Source organism: Anser anser, assembly GCF_964211835.1.
Source record: "Anser anser genome assembly, chromosome: 6".
Classification (NCBI taxonomy): domain Eukaryota; kingdom Metazoa; phylum Chordata; class Aves; order Anseriformes; family Anatidae; genus Anser; species Anser anser.
The window spans coordinates 36144990-36163715 of NC_139726.1; the positions used below are offsets into that span (position 1 = coordinate 36144990).

Here is an 18726-nt window from a genome sequence, read left to right on the forward strand (position 1 = left end):
AAAAGATAATGCCTCCTATCTCCCTGCCCAGAGCTTGTGTATTGAATATGTTTGATTTAAATGTATGCTGCTTTTCCACCTATGTGACATTTCATTCACAGGTTAACAAAAAAACAATATGACCAAATCAGTGGTTAAAAATTTAAATGCTGTATGTCGTCATTAGAAAGCTGCTTTAAGCTAGAATTCAAAAATCCTTTGATCACTAATGGGATGGTGCCAGAATTTTGCAGTTGGCATGCACACATCTTGTCCCACAGGGCATAACTATGTAAGCTTGTCCATGCTATTCTTCCTCATAAGCTGATGGAGAGTATGTTGAAAAATGCAAGTATGCTACAGCCTTCAGTGGCAGTAGTGGCACCCAGGTGGCAAGTTCTCTGGGTTCTTGGTAGCTACCTTAGCACAAACAAAAATAATATAGTAATTAGTGTTCATATCATGTCGCCTGCACAGGCTGCAGGTACACTAATTTTATATGGGAGGTACTGCATTCAAAATATTTTAATAGTAACATCCCCAGGTGCCAGGCTTTTAGACCATGCAGTGTAGCTAGTTGTTATTAATTTGTACAAAATTTACCACACAGCTTCCATTTTCTTGATGTTTCTTGATGATGTCTGCACTGGCAGTTGGCTCTGACAAGGTGTGTGACCCATGCAGGAGTCAGGTACCTGTCCCAAGGGAAGCTGCCAACATGGACAGCAGGGGCAGATCTAACTTTGAGGACACTCAGGACCCTTCCCAGTAGAAGTTCATAAACCTTGCTGTGATCTTTCTTTATCATTAAGTTTTAACAGCGACATGCAGTAACTCCATAACACCGTTTAACGGCAGAGGTAACTACACAATAGTACGAAGGCCTTATTACAGTGATGTAGCATGTAACAACTTGATGGAACATGTGGCAAATTTACCTTTTCCTTTTTTCCACCAAGGTTTCAAGGTGCCATCGTGTGCTGGTGCACCTGCGCCGTAGCCCTCAGCAGGTCCATCATCACCCCCAGAGCCAGGCACGGTGCCACCTGGCTGTGCGTGCGGAGGGTGAGTAAGAGAAAGCTGTGAGGTCGTTGAAAGAGGAATGATGTTTTATTCTGTTTTGCTAGGTAGGAAAAGTAAATATTTCTGTCAATGTTTTCTTCATGATGAAGAACCTTAGTGTGCTTGTTTTGCATGGTGTTGTTCTCCGAAATCTCTGTTGCACCCAGGCAAATGTGCATGCACATGCCTGCAGGAGTCAACTACAAAACATTATCTTGAGGTCACCCTTGCTAAAAAGTAATCCAGCAGCTACTGAGAGAAACCACCAGGCGAGTCCCTTTGTTGTTTGTCTCCCTAAGGCAGTGGCCTTGAATCATGAAAATGGAAGGGGACTGCTCTAACTAAAAACAGTCGTGAGGCAAAAATGTCGTCGCCATCTGTACTGATTTTTTTTTTAATCAGCCAGTGAAATCCGTTGATAGATTTTGCATTTCAGTGCCTGATTTAGCTCAGAACGTAAACATCACCAGCTGGACAGCTCTGTCAATTGCACTCAGTTTTCAGAGAGGCTAAGTATTCTTACAGTAATGTTAACTAAATTTTTCTTCAGAAATTTGTTCTACTCTGTTTCTCCGATTAAGAAATGTCTTCAGAAATCCAGCCAAAAGTACAGAAGGTCTGACTGTGGCGATCTGCACTATTTGGACATTAGTAGAAAATTAATGAATCAGCAGCATAATGCTTCAAAAAAAGATTTACTTTTTCACTTGGTGATGGTACAACTCTGATTCCAAAGATATTAAGAGTTTGACAGGAATGCCAGTAATGTTTCTGAGAAACAATGGTAAATGTCACTTGGCTGGTGAGAACCAAAGTTGAGGTATACGGCAATCTTCATGCGCTGTAGCTCAGTAAATATGGCACTGGATCAGGACCAGGATTCTGTCTTCTTTTTTATTTCTAGAAAATATTGTTTCCTTTATGTTGTAGTTTGCCGTTTGCCTTAGCAAAGATTACACTTCCTACTAAAGTTCTCAGAGATCTAGAGATGGCATATGTAAACTATTCTTCATCCTGAAATTTCACTACACTTCCAAAAGAAAATATTTCCTCCAGTTTCTGAGTAGTTGAAGTGGTCATGGGTGATATCTTGAGAGCTTGAAAAATAACAGCATTGCAGTGGTTTTGTTCACAATGACAAAACATAAAGAGGCACAGTAAGGCAGCTTATGGGAAAGATAGTACAATAACAACACTGACCTCCTGACCCTTGTAAATTAGGAAGTGCAATTTCTAAATCAAAAGCAGCACCAGAAACTCTGGGAATGGAAACAGGCTTAATTCTTTGTTGTGCAAAGAAACCGAGATTTCCATAACAGCAGGTCAGATTTTTGGTCCTGTGTACATGTCCATTTGTTTCATAAATTCCAGACAGCTGTGTGCTCAGAGTGGCTTTGGGAACAAGGATAAGTCAGTGGGGAAGTTATGAGGAGAATGGCTGGGGATCTGCACCCTTTCCATGCCAAGGAGACGCAGGGTTCCTCAGAAGACTGAGATCCCTATATTCCTAAATGCTCCCTGAGGAATCTCTTTGCAGTCAAGACCATTCTCTCCTGCAGTGTCTACAGGGTTGTCTTGAACACAGAGTCTGCAGTAAACAATGTATGTTTACCATCAAGGAAGAATGACCCAGACCAGATCTCTAATCTCAAAATAAACACTAACCAGATATAGTGGCATCCATGAAAAGATTCTTTCCACTGCTGCTGCTTTTAATTTTCTGAATGCAAGATTTGTTCAATACTATGGGCCCTGGAACTGATATCTAACAGGAGTTTGGTGGAACATCCTTATGAGGAAAGGCGAGTCATCTGGGGCTGGGAAGGTTGGGATTAATTATATTTTGTTTCAAGGCATACTCTATTTCTTTGCCCCCTTGCAGTCTTTTTTTTTTTTTTCCCTGTATAGTTCCACCAGTTTATTCATTGTTCTGCCATTTGAAAAGGGTTGTTCCATACCTTCAAATATTGATTTAATAAATTGAAGTAGGTACTTTTTTGAGTTTTCCAATGTGTGTAGAAAATTAACTGCTGAGAAGAATCCATTCTTATATATAAGATTAAAAAGATTTTGTACTTTAAAGCTATTTATTTTAAAAAGTTAAAAAGCATAATCTCGTATTGTTCCACTAAATATATATATATATAATGATATTTATTTCCACTTTTTCATGAGACACAGTTGTTAGGAAAGGAGACAGAAAACATCTCTTGTCTTTAGGAAACAAAGAGCAAGTGGATCTCAAATAAGCATAACAATTTTTGTATTCATAGAATAATTAAAATTTAGGTGTTTGGGCAGGCAGTAAGTTTACATTTTGTGTTATTTTGTCTGGGAAAAACATCTGTTTGTTTAGCAAATGCAAAAAGACTGCCTGACATCAACCCAGGACTGGGTAAAGGCAGTATAAATCCGGCTGCACTGCTGCTACTAGAAAATAAAACTATGGCAAGCACTTGGGAAGTGTAAATTCTGTATATATGTTACATTTATAGGTGTAAGCTACATGCTATAAGCATGTGGAGATATGGGAGAAACAAAAGGAGATGTCTCAAGAACAGCCTCAGAGAAGAAAGTTGTGTAAGCAGAAGTCCCCACCACGCATAGAAAGCCCATGTTATGTTACAGGAACTTTGGTGAGTGACGAGGATGTGCTTGTGGGCAGGCTGGAAATCTGCAGGGGCTGAGGCAAGAGGACGAGAGGAGATGCCTCAGTACAAAAAAGGTGGATTCCAGGGTTTGCTGGATTCATACTACTTTTACCGCTGTTTGTGCCACAGAGTTCATGGGGAATGAATGTGAGCTAACTTCCTTCTGTTTTCTTGATAATTCTTCCTGACTGTTTAACTTGGTCACCAGAGTCCACCACAACTTTGTTGTTACTACTTTGGGGTGGTTTTGTGGCATCTTTTTACTCTGAGTATCTAATGAAACACCCAGGCTTGCCCAAGCAGTTGTTAATGACATTGAGCTGTTACGTTTGAACTAGGATTTTCTGTTCTGTAATACAAAACCAAAAACGTGCAAGCTCATAAACAGCTTAGTCGTAAAACAGGTTGGGATCAATAGTATAGGAGTTCTTCTGTGCATGAAGATCCTGTGCATTACCCAAGATAACGCATAAGTGCTGCCACTTCCCTGTAGCAGATATACCATGGCCTGTATGAGAGTGTTAGAGTTAACAAGAGAGGAATGCATGTGACAAGAGGTCATGGATCAGAAGAGATCCCTTCAAGCAGATGTGGAGAGCCAGCCTTCCAGGCCACCCAGCAGCAGCAGGACTGGCCCCAGCGTGGTCCACGCTCCCTCCGCCCAGAGAAGCAGCTGGACACCACCTCTCCGTTCTAGGAAACCCGTGCACTCCTTGGGACATGTGGCACGCCTGTGGTCCAGAAGAGAACGTCACACCTTCCTTGCACAGTCAGGGAAAATTGGTCCAATGCTAATCCTGAAGACTGAGTTTTTTTTTGTTGTTTTTTTTTTAACATTTTGATGACCAGGATTTCCTTTCTTGTGGAAGAATCTCGTATTGCCATATTTTCTGACCTACTCACAGATCTTCTCTTGCCTCCATTTAGAATAGATTTTTCTAAAAAATCAATTGTTTTTCCTTTCTAATTTCTTCTGTTTTGAATCGTGTTAATTCCAAACAGATCAAGAGTTAAAACAATTAATCCTGTGTTCTTTTGTTTTCTTTTTTTTCCAAACGATGAGTCATATGAGTACGGATGGCCTTTTGTTATTCTTTAGTAAACTCAAACAAGAATATTTATTCCCTCATTAGAAAAAATAATAAATCAGAGAAGAGAAAAATGTGAAACAATAATTTAAAATAATTCCTGGCTGTGTCTTACAGTTGTTCTTTTTTATTTAGAAAATGAAAAAAAAAAAAAGGGGGGGGGGGAGGGGGCAGAAAAACCATTCCTAAAATGTGCTGGATCACTAGTCCTGAAGGCTAAATCCTGGAATTTTTCTGTGCCGAGGTCTTAGGTGAACCAACAGCCGAATTGGAGAATGCTTGAGCCGTGCTGGGAACTCCACGTGCTCTCTGGAACAGCAGTGCTTTGAGCAGAGGCAGCAGAGACGACAGCCTGTCCCTGAGCAGAGACAACAGAGTGAAGGTTGGTGCACCCCACTTCCTCCACGAACTCTGTGCTGCAAGGATAACCTACTTTATATGTTAGCATGATCTCAGACTGCTCTCTTGACAGATTTATCAGTTTTTTTGTTACTTGGACGTATATCAAAACAGGATTTTTTGCACTCATGTAAAAGCAAACGTAGCTGAGCAACTCACAACCAAATTTAGTCTTAAGTATTTAAGTATTTTCTGCCATTTTTATGTTCTGTTGCTGTCCATCTAACAGCCATAAGCTGTAAGTTGCAAAAGCCTTTACATGACACTGTCCTGACACAAAGTCTTGCAGCCATTCCATTGAGTATTTTCTTAGGGAATGGGATGGTGGTGTTTCTTTAAAAAAAAAAAAAAAAATAAGTGGAGATCTGTTTTTTTCAGTTTCACAGTGGAAATCTGAATTAGAGATGAGAAGAAAGGATTCCTTGCAAAGTAAGTTTGACACCTCGGTGAAAAAAAGGAGCATCTTCTCCAAGGCTTTGGGCCAGTGCTCTAACAGATTTCATCATTGGCGACAAGAGTAGGTACGTGTTCAGTACAAAAAACCACGCCCTGGCCACAGATTTTGAATTCCCCAGCATTCGGTACACCCAAAGGTCATTAAACTCATTTGGCTTGCATCCCTCCTGCTGTGAAGAGAAAATGCTGTGGGTGCTGTCTGCTTCACCCGTATGCAGTCATAATGTTGGCTCTGCTCTAAGAGCCTTCACAGCTGTGCTGTAACACAGTTAGTTCCCAACATGACTCAGTTGAAGGATTTGATTTAATCTGCACAGGACTTTTGCAAAAAGAGAATTTTCATTTGTGAAAAGCGTTGAAGCTGTGCAAAGGTGAAAGCAGAAGGCATGTGAACAAGAGGCTGCATCTCAAAAGCTAATTTCCCATCTTAGGAAATAATTTCAGTGAAATGGAAAGATGGGAGATAAATAGAACAATTTCATTGATTTGGCCACCTTAATTCCTGTAATTGTCCTATTAGTCATCAGTGCTGTGGTCGTAGTTTGTATTACTTCTAGTTCATAAACAGGAATGATTAAATTGCAAGGGTTTTTGTTGTTGTTGTTGTTGTTTGCTTTGTTTAGTGGCTCTAAATTCAGCTCTTCTGGTAGGTCAAGTATTTTTTAAAAGTGAGCTTGAAGAGAAAACAATCTGCTAGATGCATCTTAGCAGTGTGTGTGTGTTCAGTAATAGTGCAATCCAGGGGAAAAAAATAAAGTCCTTACAAGAAGACTTAGAAGACTTGACCCAGGCTTCACTGATATGGCATCTGGGGGAACTTACCTAAATTAAGTTCCCCTTTTTATTTATATTTTCTTTTGGTGATTATTTGCGCTATTTTTGGCTTTTTATTCCTTTGAAGTTATATACCCCTTTTTAAATTCCAAGATCCTCTACAATGATTTAAATCCTCCTAGAACAACAACAACAAAAAGATTCTTGTTCCTGACATAGGACAATGACAAAAATTGAAGACTGGCAGTTCAGATTAAGTTCTCTTGGGGATAAAGGATAGCTACCAGCCTGTTTTACAAGTCTGAATTTTGGGAACTTTCAAAGTAACATTTAAATCATTTGCTTAAGGACTGATCTTTGGTGTAGGTGGACCTGAAGTCACCTGATAAATACATATTTTGTATTTATATATAGTATATTCAAAATGCCACTGACCACAAGACTCAAATGTACACAAAGAATCCCAAATTGCAGAAGGAACAGCATGAATACTCCAAAGTTGTCTGACATTGAAGATTGTCAGTAGTTTTGATCTACATATCTTCCATGGTATCCACAGTAAAAAGCAAATACGTTCAGTAACAAATAATTTTTCCAGGTTCCCTCCATGCCCATTCTCTGATTCTGATATGAATACTTTTTTCCAGTGTAATCCAGATGCCAAAACATTACATTCCTGAGAAGGTGAGAACCAAGAACAACTCACTGAATACTCTTAAACTGCCTGCAAAACTCAAGAATCAAGATAGCTGGGTTTTGAGCGAGGGTGCGTCTGCAAAGAGGATGTGAAAAGGAAGTCTCTGCTCACAAAGTGTCCATGGATGTTCAAGGAAAGCTGTGCCACAGGTAATTAAAATCAAACAACATTGTGAATGCCCAATTAAAAGGAACTGACTCGTGGCAGTTAAAGGCAGTTGCCTTGTGCTTTCACTCTAGAAATATAAAATCAAATCTACCACCACTGTTATTTGAAGTTGCATTAATGAGAAACTCCAGTGCAGCTGATTGTTGCCATTAATTATTTGCTGAGCCACAGCAAAGATACCCCAGAACTCACAGAAGATAATGTCCATAAGTGCTAGTGATTTTTATGGGGTGTAATCATGAAGTGATATAGGTAATGTTTCTATTCAGGAATGTCAGAGTTCATTTCTGTACAAATTGAAGCATGCAGATTGATACTCCAATGCCTATCAGAAATAGTATATATTGTGAAGTGATATAGGTAATGTTTCTATTCAGGAATGTCAGAGTTCATTTCTGTACAAATTGAAGCATGCAGATTGATACTCCCATGCCTATCAGAAATAGTATATATCGTGATAAATTTGGCTTCATAGTTTAGTTGGGGCGTAATTTAATATCCAAGGTGAACCATCCAGAGCTCTTCTTAGAATTTAAATTTTAATTGAATGATTCAGTGTTGTTCTATATAAATTGAAGGAAAGTAGTAGTGAAAGTAAGGCATTCACCAAGGGTGTTCTCTGTTTTTTAAAAAGATAAACTTAAGAAGTATAAGGAAATATTTGGTAAAAATATGAAAAAAATCATATGAGAATATGAAAAAATGAGTAAATAAAGCCTTATGGGCATATGCATAAAGATTTGAAGCCTTTTGGTTAGCAGGTGGCTGTTTGTTTATTGTAGCTACTTGATAACCTGTTAAGTAAAGTGATACTGGGTATGAAAACCTACAACTGCCTGAAATAACTCTGCCATCCCAACACAGACCAGATGGACAATTTGAGAGTATTTAATTCAAACAGAAAAGCCCTGCATCATTCTTTTGAAAGGTATGAAGCCATTTCTGCCTTATGATGTGTAGGACGCAGAAGAGACCCTCCGGGTATGTTGAAAGTGGCATCAAGTTATTTAAGATTTCTTCATACTTGCTTCACCCTGTTTCACCTCAGGTGACCCTGGCAGAAGATGACTTTTCCATTTAAGTGCAAATGTATTTCAGGTAAATAGGTTTTGAAGTGAGACATAATACCTATCAGGTTAAAAGATAGCCTCACACTGCTTTGATTTTTTTATGCATGCACAGATGTGGGTCCCTTTTTTGGGGATTGATAAATGCATTAATGACAGGAGAGACAGTTCCCTGGGTCATTGGTATCTCAGCAGTGCTTACGAGCAAATGAGTGAGCACTCTTGCAGTTAATGAGCTGGACCAAATTAACCAACTGAGAGTAGTAATTAATTTGATCACTGATTTATCAGAGATGCGCACTGACACAGCTTTCTGCATTCACTTTGGAGTCTCTCAAACTTGTAATTAAAGCTAAATTGCTAAAACTGCATTTGTAACAAAACCTGTTTAAGCCATCTTATTTGGAAAATAGCTCTGTATGTTCTGATTCTTCTGATTATCAGTAAACTGTTATATGGAATAAATAAAGAACAGAGGTTAATTAAAAATAGTAGTTTGAAGATTATTTTTTTCAGCTATATCTTCCTGTTTGAGGAGCAAAGAGTAAAGAAAAAGGTGGTACTTGTTCTGCATTCCTTTCAAATACTGTAATAAAAGCATTTAGCTGCATTATTGAAAAAGTATCAAATTGTGAAATTGGTGCCTCTGAATATATATTTAAATTTTTTTAATGTGAGCTTTCTTCCTAGGTCACACAAAATCCTGATGTGAGAAAAGCACTGGAACAAAAGTGTTGCAATTTTCAGGCCTCCCCTTCGTTAACTCCGATGGCTCCTCAGCAGAAACAGCCAAATTTGCTGCTGCACAGCTGAGATTTTTCAGTTTTGGGCGTCACATCAGGTACTCACCTTTCATCTTTGCTAGGAAGCGCTAGGAAGCACTAGGAATTAAAAATTGTGTTTGGGCTGTATGACTGCTGATTTGCATGAGAAATGCATTGCCCTGGGCAGGCTGCTGCTGGGCTCCTTTTTTCCCGTCCATACATCTCGCACGCAGCACACACTAACTGTGTGTATATAGGCTCGATGCGCACTTCACACATGCACAAAAGCTCCAGATGTGCTGTGTATCTTGTTTAGTTGACTTTATTCTTCTGTAAAGCCAAGAGAAATATTAATCATTCATTTACTGTTAGGGGATGGGTCTTCTTCTCATATTTCAGTAAAGGGGGTGGAAAAGTAAAGTAAGCCAATTTTTTTCCTATTTAAGGCCAAAGCTGGGGAATGCTTGTGGCTGAGTTCTGTACATGGCCCGGTGCTGGAAGGGCCGGGAACGACCGATGTTGCTATTTTGAATAGATTTTTCTTCCCCCCCAGTTTTTTCTTTTTGCACAGAGAGTCTCATGTCTAATATTTAGACATGATGAGCTTTGTGCAAAAAGTAACTTTGCTCATTCTTGCCGTGTTTCAACCCTCAGTTATTTTGGCACAACAGGACGGTGAGTAATTCAAGCTTCTTATGATTTAATGTTTTTGTTTTATTTTTTATTTTCACCAATCATTTAATAGCTGGTAAGAAACGCGTACTCACAGACCTCACCAGAACACTTTTCCTTCGCTAATCCAGCAGTAACGACAGCGAATGCTGAAGCTGAAAGCTGCGGGAGCATGCATTACCCTCCCAAAGGTTGCTCTTCACTTTGCTGTTTGCCGGTGGTTAAGGGGACTGTGCAGTGCTCACTGCTGTGCTGCATTTCTTCTTGTTCTTACTTGTTTTCCTATTACAGACACTGGAGAGCTTTTCGACTGTTTCCTTTAACTCTTGGAATAGCGTTTCAACTGCTGGCTGGGTGCTGTCTGGAAGTTATTTGTCACAAGCTATAAGTCTGCTTCCAGCTTTGTATCTGGAGCGCTCCTTTGTACTTGCCTGTTTCCCCCCAGCAGCATGGGGCTGTGTTTAAACAATTTGTGCGCGGAAAACTGCCTGAAAAATTCTCCTCAGCTCTGATGAAACAGTTTTTAAGAGCGATACATGAAAAATATTTCAGCGCGTGGGATTTTTCCTTTGACATAAAGCGGGGGGGGTGACTGAATTCCCCTAACCACGATGGTTTCTGTCGTGCGTCTGCAGGCTGCTTTGGTCCCTCCTGGGACTGACCAGTGGCTGGCAGTGTCTGCGAGTGCCTGAGAGTGCTTGTGTGTGTGTCTGCCAGACAGCAAGTGAGCGTGGAATTTGGAGAGAGGAAAAAAGTCCTTCATATAGAATAATTCAGCTTACTGGGGAGATAAGTGTGGTATGGTGATTTAAGTTATACATTCCCAAGTGCATCTGACCTTTTTTGGATGTGTCCTGGTCCTGCTTGCCAGGCAGTTGAGACCAGAGCTTCCTTAAGATAAAGCGTTTTTCTTTCTTGTAAATATAAAAGATCTGCAATGTATTTATTCCTGCACTAGGGCAACAAATAACTTTACAAATCACTGGATAAGTGGCAGCCAGTTACACTGCAGCAAAGGAGAGCCAAAGGCCTTTAAAGCCACACCCTAGCCCTGTCTGTATGCTGAAAATCAGGAAAACAGCTAGTCAGCTGATAGCAAAGCTATCTGGCTAAGCCTGGTTAGAAAGCAGGAGCTTGCCATGAGACCAGCAGCCGGCTGTGGCAGCCAGGTAGCACCGCCTGCAGCAGCAGCAGCGTGCCCAGCACCAGCCCACCTTGCCACGCGTGGGCATGGGCGAGGCACTGCACGGCACCTGGAATTCTGTAGAGATGAAATGTGGTGTGCTGCAGACCGAGGCTTTTCTATTTCTGCTTTTCCAGCATATATGCTGTGCTTCAGTAATCCTCAGTGATGGCAATATGGGAAAATTTGAGCTAACACATATAATTTGTATTAAATATTTATAATATATTTCCTCTCTCTCTCTCTTCAGAGGGTTAAGGAATGTCCAATATAAAAAGAACAAACATCAGTTTTATTTCTCCCAATAAACTGAGGCCAGGTCTCTTTCTTTCCCTCTGGTTGCTTCCCTGGACATTTCTGAAGTGCAACACATATTTGACTCAAGAGATGGTAAATCTGGGGTTAGAAGAACAATATACAAACGAAGTGTGAGGGAGTATTCTCATTTCTCTGCCACATTCCTGTTTCATGGTGTAGTAACATTTCCTTCCTGGGCTCACTTCCATACTACTTACAGAGATGCAGTTACACAGAGAGATTGATAAAATGCAAGTTAGCCTTTCATATACCCAGTAATATCCTCTCCTTGGAATGCTCCTTTCCACACTGCTCAATTTGCTTTTCTCACAGGGAAAGAGATAATTGAAGTCGGTTATTAGCATTGCGAATCCCAGTGATGGACTGGGAAGCCAAATTTTCCAGGATTCAAAAGAGAATTTCCAGACATGCTAAAATGCTCTCTCTTGTCAAGAAAAATGTTTATATGGTTAGTATCAAATGTAAGTCAATATAAAATTTTCCTTGGGAAAGCCTGCCAGGAGACAAGACTTGGCAAGATATTAAGGAAACTGCTCAGTATATACTAAGCTTAGGATAGTCAGATGTACCTCTGGGCTACGTGTTTCTTTGTATGGCTGTAATAGCTAGGAATGGAGGTTTGAGTATAGCCTCAGGTTGAACTTCTTCAAAAGCTTGGGCTCTGGATGTTGTGGAATAAGAAATTCTCTGTGACTTCCAAGAAGAAAAGCTGAGTACCCTGGTAATCCATTTCAGCCTGTAAATGAAGTCAGCTTGAGACAATTCAGGTTTTCTGATGTGTGCTGAGAGTTGTGGTGTAAAGAGCTGCCAAGCCCTGAGCGTGTTCAGGATGAAATGCCTCCTGGTGACTGACAGCTGGCCTTCAGGTAGACGTGACACATTCCAGAAAGGTGTATTAATTTCCACCATCTGTAGGCACCTTTGCACCCTGCATGCTAAGCTACCAAATAGCAAAAGAACTCAGAAAACAACTTCAGGAAAGAAATCCATCCTCTACCCAGCCCCCGTGACTCGTATAGTTGTGTAGTCTTCAGGCCTAGGTTCATCTCGTTTAACTTGAGTTAGCAGAGTCAGTACAGACAGCAACTTCCAGAAGACAGCTTTAATTTTAGCTAGACTGGCTGGAGGTACTTGGCAACGTACACTGGCTACACAGGAAGCACATGCACAGCCCCACTCGTGTCGGGGCCAAAAGCAAGCTGAGATGGACCTGGGCCTGCCTCAGCTGTATCTGAAATGAGTAAAGGCTGTCACCTGGAGCGTGACACTTCTCATACGTACACCCACCAGTCCATGAGGGACTTCCCTGAGGTCACCAGGAGAACACTGCTGCTCTAAAAGCAGGGTGCAAGCAGAGACAGAAACCCATTTTTATTCCAACTAGATTTTTTGCTCTAATGTAATTTAGTGTTTTCATTGTAATGTATTATCTTGGATGTCCGGTCAGGAAGTTCGTTTCTAAGATAATGACTGGATCTTAAAATATCACTGGGAAGACTTATTGACCTTTCCTATTAGTTCGAGTTCCAAGTTACGGTTTTAAAATGAAGGAGGCTTTAGGGGGCAACATGTAAAGAACTCTTTATGCTGAGTACTGATCTCTGATTAAAATACCCAAAAAGAAAGGATGATATTTTAGGAACACTTGTAAATAGGTTGATTGAACTATTTTGCTTTCTTCTTTTAATTGGAAGGGATTAGATGGGCAATGGAATAGACAGGTACTGCTCAGATGCAGTGATACTTCCAGACTAGCATTTTTAGCACTTAGCTATATGCAACATTGTACATATTCTTTTATTTTTTTGTTGATAAATTAGCTAGTTTAAGGGTAATGTTAATGACAGTCAGAACTATCTTTCCTGAAAGGTTATGGTAACACAAGCAAAACCTCCTCCAGATTTTTGAAGGTAAAAACAGACAATGTATATGTGGTACACTTACTGTGTGTTAACATATAATTACATACTCTTAGGTCATCTAAACTATTGAAGGTACAGTAGGTCAGGGGTCTACTGCTCTTCTTCCATTTCTCCTAACTAGTTTATAGCAGGCAATGTTCTGCTTAGGAAAGTTGATACATCTCTTTCTGGTTTGGAAAAATCATGCTAAACGAAAGCCTGGGGAATCCACCCCCTCTAAACATTATATATATGTACTTGGAAATATGTCAAATTTCATAAACACATTTCAGATCACACATCCCTGGAAGACATTAGACTTAGGAAAATGAGACCATTAAATATCCTTTTCATTATTTTCCATATTTGTTTTTGATTTGAGACCAAGTCTACACAGACTGCATTTTTAAAGGAGAAGGGGGAGTTGGTTTATTACAGGGAGAAAAGGCAGAGGTAGAAGGGTGTTGTCTCTGGCACTGATGTTATTGGTGATGTCTCAGAGCCATTACAGTTGCTCCCTTCTTTGTGTTGCAGATTACAAACTGGTCCTATTTCCTCTTCCAGCTTCTGCCAAAATTTTGAGGCTTGAAATAGGCAGGCAAAGTGTCACTTGCAGAGTCGTACTTGATGCCAACCTTACACAACAGCTGAGTGTTAGCTTTAATTAATGCTATTGAAGAGAAAGAAAGGAATTAATTTCTATTATTTTATCAGACTGGCTGATAAAGCAGGCTGACATGGATCTACTAGTTATTGTCCTGATAATGTGCTAACGTTGCTCCTTTCTTGTTTAGATCAGAAATGTGCAGAAAATCGGACATACCTAGCTTTACAAATGGGAAAGCTTGCTGTAGATCAGCAGTGATCAGATAGTCACCTAGCATTTTGGATCAAAAGCAATCTCTTCAGAGTTGAAAGGTTCAGCCTACCAGTAGGGGGAAACAACAACAAAGTGTGCTTCCCCAGGCTAGCCGGTGACCTGAAAGCTACATTGCTCGATGCTCTTACGGCAGGTTAGCAGTCTGGAGAAAAGCACAAGCCACAGCTGCTGTAGCAGTTGCATGTTTTAATTTGTCGCTTAGAAGTAATGAGTCCTCAAAACCCACAGAACTGGAAATTAGCACAATTGTCATGTCCATTAATGCTCCAGATTGTGTTATGCTTTAGTCATGCTTAAGCAACAAGGCAAATGATCTCAGCTGAGAAAAGGAAAGCTATTGGTAATAGCAAATACATGTTGTTAGCAAAGTGTTTTGTTGGACTTGAAGTAACTAGATTAGATTCCCAATTCACTGCAGAAATTTGATGTGATGGAACAAAATTCAATTTATTGTTGGCAATGCCCAGAAACTAAAGCTCAAACTTGAAAAGGACAGAATGAAATCCTTTCTAATGCAACACAAAAACCTGTTGGTTCATTCTCTTTGAGGTAGCTTGATAAATTGTACTTGCACAACCTTCAAGTGGCTTAGAGTTCAGTACCTATCACCTACCTGTATGCTTACAGTTTAAGACTTTCTGGGTGTGATTTTTGGCAGTCAGGTAAATAACCTTCAACCCAAGGTGGAACAAAAAGGGAGCTATTTTAGTGTCATCATTTTACCTTGAAGTAGCTGCTACAATACTTTACCAACTTGTCCCTCCTTCAATACATCCATGATGATATGTCTTGTGCACATGGAGAACTGAGCATGGATGTGATTCCTTCTTCAGGAGTAGTGCACAGAGCGAGCTATTTTGTCCCTGTTCCTTTGGGAGAGGCTGTTGAGGGAGGTGTAGATGGATGCAGAACAGCGTACTGCAGCCCCAGCCCTCCATGTGCTGCCCATCACCAGACGGGGACCCAAGGGACTGCTCCCGGAGAGAAGGTTGTCTGGGGCCATGCTGCTCATGGTGATGTTCTCTCAGTTACAGGCCGCATGGTGACTCACTGCAGTTCTCTCCCAGGACCATGCTGTTAACAGACAGTGCTCTGGCTTAGTAACTGCTGTGGGACGGCTAGTCCTGTATGGAGTTTCTTTCTTGCATTAAATCTGTTGATGCACAGGGGTTGTGAAGCTTTGCTTTCTGTCCTCTCCATGGTTTCTCTGACAAGAGGTGCTTTGTGCCTGCAAAATCTAGAAGGAATCCCCGTGGAGTTTTCTGAGCCTTCTCCATTTAGCCCAGTCAGACACTTTGCATTTCAGGCAAATAAGAGTCCCATGCATAACTGTAGGGACAGTGTCATTAATATTGCTTGCATTGCTTGGCGCTGCATAATAGCTTCAAAGATTAACCCTTACTTTACTCCTGGTTGTGGCTACTGGACTGATAATCACCACAGACATTAAAAAATAGAGTATTTATAACACCTTACAGGAGTCAGAAATTCTCTTCTGTAAGTATAATAGAGAGGTGTGCTTATCCTATCTTGAATGCCAGAAGGGTGCAAGGAGGAATGAGTTCCATTGCCAGCAATAACCAAAACATCTTTTACACAAAGGTACAGTACATTGTACGTCACATTTATACTTTCAGACAACCATTTCTCTTTCCCATCTTGTAATGCACAGCAAAGGTTCTCCCCATTTTGCTTGAGAAAATCTACCCTAGTTCCAACCACTATTTATTTTCACTTCAGACCCAATATCCTCATCTCTGAGTGTGCAAAGTTGAAGTCTCTGCCTGCTTCTTGTCAAAATGACAATGGAAAACATGATATAACCCCCTCCAACAACAATCGTTTGTTGGCTTTAGTTTAGATAAACTTCATCTCTGGGACTTCTGGCTTTGTTTAGTGAAAGGACAGCAGAAGAGATTCCTTTCAGATTAACTAAGAGTGCTTCCATTTTCCCTCATTTACGTCAACCCCTTCATTTAAACATGAACTATCAGGATGAGAATGGAAGCGGTACCTCATTTAACAATGTCTGCACAGTTTTGTCTTTCTTTGAATCACACAAATACTCCATGAAGAGATGGCTGTCAGGGGAGAGAAAGCATGCACAGGACATTGAACAGGAATGATGTGAAGATAATGAGAAGATGCATGTTTTAACGCTGAATGTGTTGTTTTGGAAGCCCAGGGCTTCTCTTACAGTTAAAGGGGGGTGACATTTGTAAATTTAAGACTAGCTGACTTTGTACAAGAATGGCCTGCAGCATAAGCCAGAGGAACACAAAGTTATCCATAGCCAAAGGAGACCAATCCCTATCTGCTGCTGCTTTTCTCTCTCAGTTAATGTGCATCCTGCCCCACGGGGTGGCACAGGCACCTCTGCTCTCCTGCCAGGACAGCCAAAGGTCTGCTTCCATGTGGAAAACTTCTGTGGGCTGCTATGGTGGCTTCAGGGTCTGTGTTAGTCCCAGCCTCAGCACTGCGAAGGGCAGCAGAACCCAGGAACAACCCAAGCATGGTTGCAGCAGTAGATATCAAAGGATGATCTGTGTCTGGAAACTACTTCTCACAGCAATTCAACACTGGCAGTTCTTGGAAAATTTCTGGACGTAATTATTTCCCACTGAAATTCATGCCCAATGCCCAGGCATCAGCAGGCCATCTGCTGCAAAACTCTATTTTCCCCCTCTTCTTTCCCATCCCCTTTCTGCTGCTGCTTTTTTTTTCTCTCTTTTCCTTCTCTCCATTTTCTTTTAGGAAAAGAGGCAAGAGCAAAGTTGCAGCTCCTTTTTCAAACAGACACGAGAGAAACAATTGCTCGCTTGGATACAGCTAATGGAAAATATGGGCAGCATCACTCATTATTCCTTTGATGTTCAGGATAATAGCCACACTGAGCATCAAAGGAGAATGAATTTCATCCCCCATGTTTTTCTTCAGTTATAAGCAGTGAAAATAGCCTTCATATTATCTTGGAAAACACTTCTGCATTCACGAGAGGCTCTTTTAAAAATTTATATTTTTTTCTGGGCTTGGCTTTAAATCTGCTGTATGTTTCTAGCTCGTTTCCCTGCAGAGCAGTAGTCATTCTGTGCCAGTTGTTTAAGAGAGGAATGTTCTAGTGAAAGCAAACAATAGGCTGTGTGGTGGGAATTGCAAATCTTTGAAAAGAGTAATTGAAATCTGCTCAGATAGTTGCAAGATTTTTTTGTGCAATGTTCTGAGCCTGTTGGTGGCTTCGCAGTTGGCAGGGTGGTCCTCTCGTTAGAGCACTCTTTTTTTTTGCATAGACAGAATAGCATAAATATGGAGGGGAAAAAAAAAGAAAAAAAAAAGAGGAGTTTAAATCCAACCAATTCTTTTGCTGCTAGAGTAGCTGCAAGGAGAAATAGTGGCTTAAACTTCTTTCAGTGAAAAGGAGAAAAAAAAAAAGAATAAGAGGACAGAGCCTCTTCATTTATCAGGTTTCCTCTGGCTCAAGCTCTTCCACTCATACCTTTTAAGGACTCCAACAGATTAACTGGTGCATCTGGCTGTGTCTGCTCAGGATGTTACAGCTCTCCTCTGCTCTGGGGAGCTGCCTACCCTCGCTCCATGCCAGCTGGCTCTGCAGCTGCATGGGGCTGGGCGAGCAGGATGCGTGCGAGGGGCCAGGCAGGCACCGCAGTAAGCGATGCTGCTCAACTCTTGTAGGAACAAAAGTCAGCTCTGGCCTTGCAGGTGCTTTGCTACGCCTAAAGCTTGGCCTTCACCTGACAAGGGCTCTAGTTTGGAAGATGCTTAGGGATTTAGAAAATAGGTGGAGAAGTTGGAAGTGTCTTCAGTACCCTGAGAAAACCATCGCAATACTGGCTTTAGTAGCCTTAGCAAGTTGACAATAAGAACATCGTGCTCAGCGTACAAATAGCCAATTAATGTCCTCTATGAGAATCAAATACTGCCATCTGTATCCAGCAAACTGTCCAGAATGGCTGTGAGGTGAATTGGTACAAATTGGAACAAGGAGTGAATGAATACAGATCCTTTTGCAGATGAAACTAGGCTAGTGATGTTCTAGGCATTCAGAAATGCCTGCTGCCTTTTGTTTTTCCCCTGACCTTGTGAATTACAAATACTTTTAATTTATTGTCAAAGACATGATTCTTTTCTGTGGACTATATGCCAGAGTTCTTTAATCCATCACTGGAATATGAAATACAAGAACCAAAGCCTTCATTTACTTCCAAATTCTGAAATTACAGGGAAATCAATAAAACTGTACAGGGAGTTATGTGAGCATAGAATTTGACCCCCTGTTTTTTTACTCATCTCTGATGCAAATCCACTACGGCCACAGAGCTATAAGAGGGCTGACTTTGCCCAACGTATCTGAAAATATAAATGTTATTACCATATGTAATACAGTGCACTATAACATTTCCCATCTGTTCCAGCCTCAGGAGAGAAGTATTGAATCAAGCTGGTCTCTTCCAAGGAAAAGCAGAGAAACAGCATTGCATAAAGTCATTAGCCCTCTCACTGAGCTAAGGGGGAAGAGAAGATCATGGGCAGCTCAAAACTTTAATTATCTGAAAAAAAAAAAAAAAAAGTTGTTTTAATTGCAAATTTAGGCAATGAAAAGCAAAATCTGGTTGCACAGCCTGGGCAACTTGCTCATACACAACAACTTT

General features: G+C 40.7%; 1 protein-coding gene across 1 annotated transcript in view; it reads left to right on the forward strand.

The window, feature by feature from the left end:
- Positions 1–9556: 9556 nt before the first annotated feature.
- The window catches only part of COL3A1 (collagen type III alpha 1 chain), a 51441-nt gene continuing 42271 nt past the window's right edge, over positions 9557–18726 (forward strand). The window contains exon 1 of the mRNA XM_083842869.1: positions 9557–9780. Coding sequence (XP_083698995.1) covers positions 9702–9780 — 79 coding nt within the window. The 5' untranslated portion in view covers positions 9557–9701. The remainder of the gene's footprint in view (positions 9781–18726) is intronic.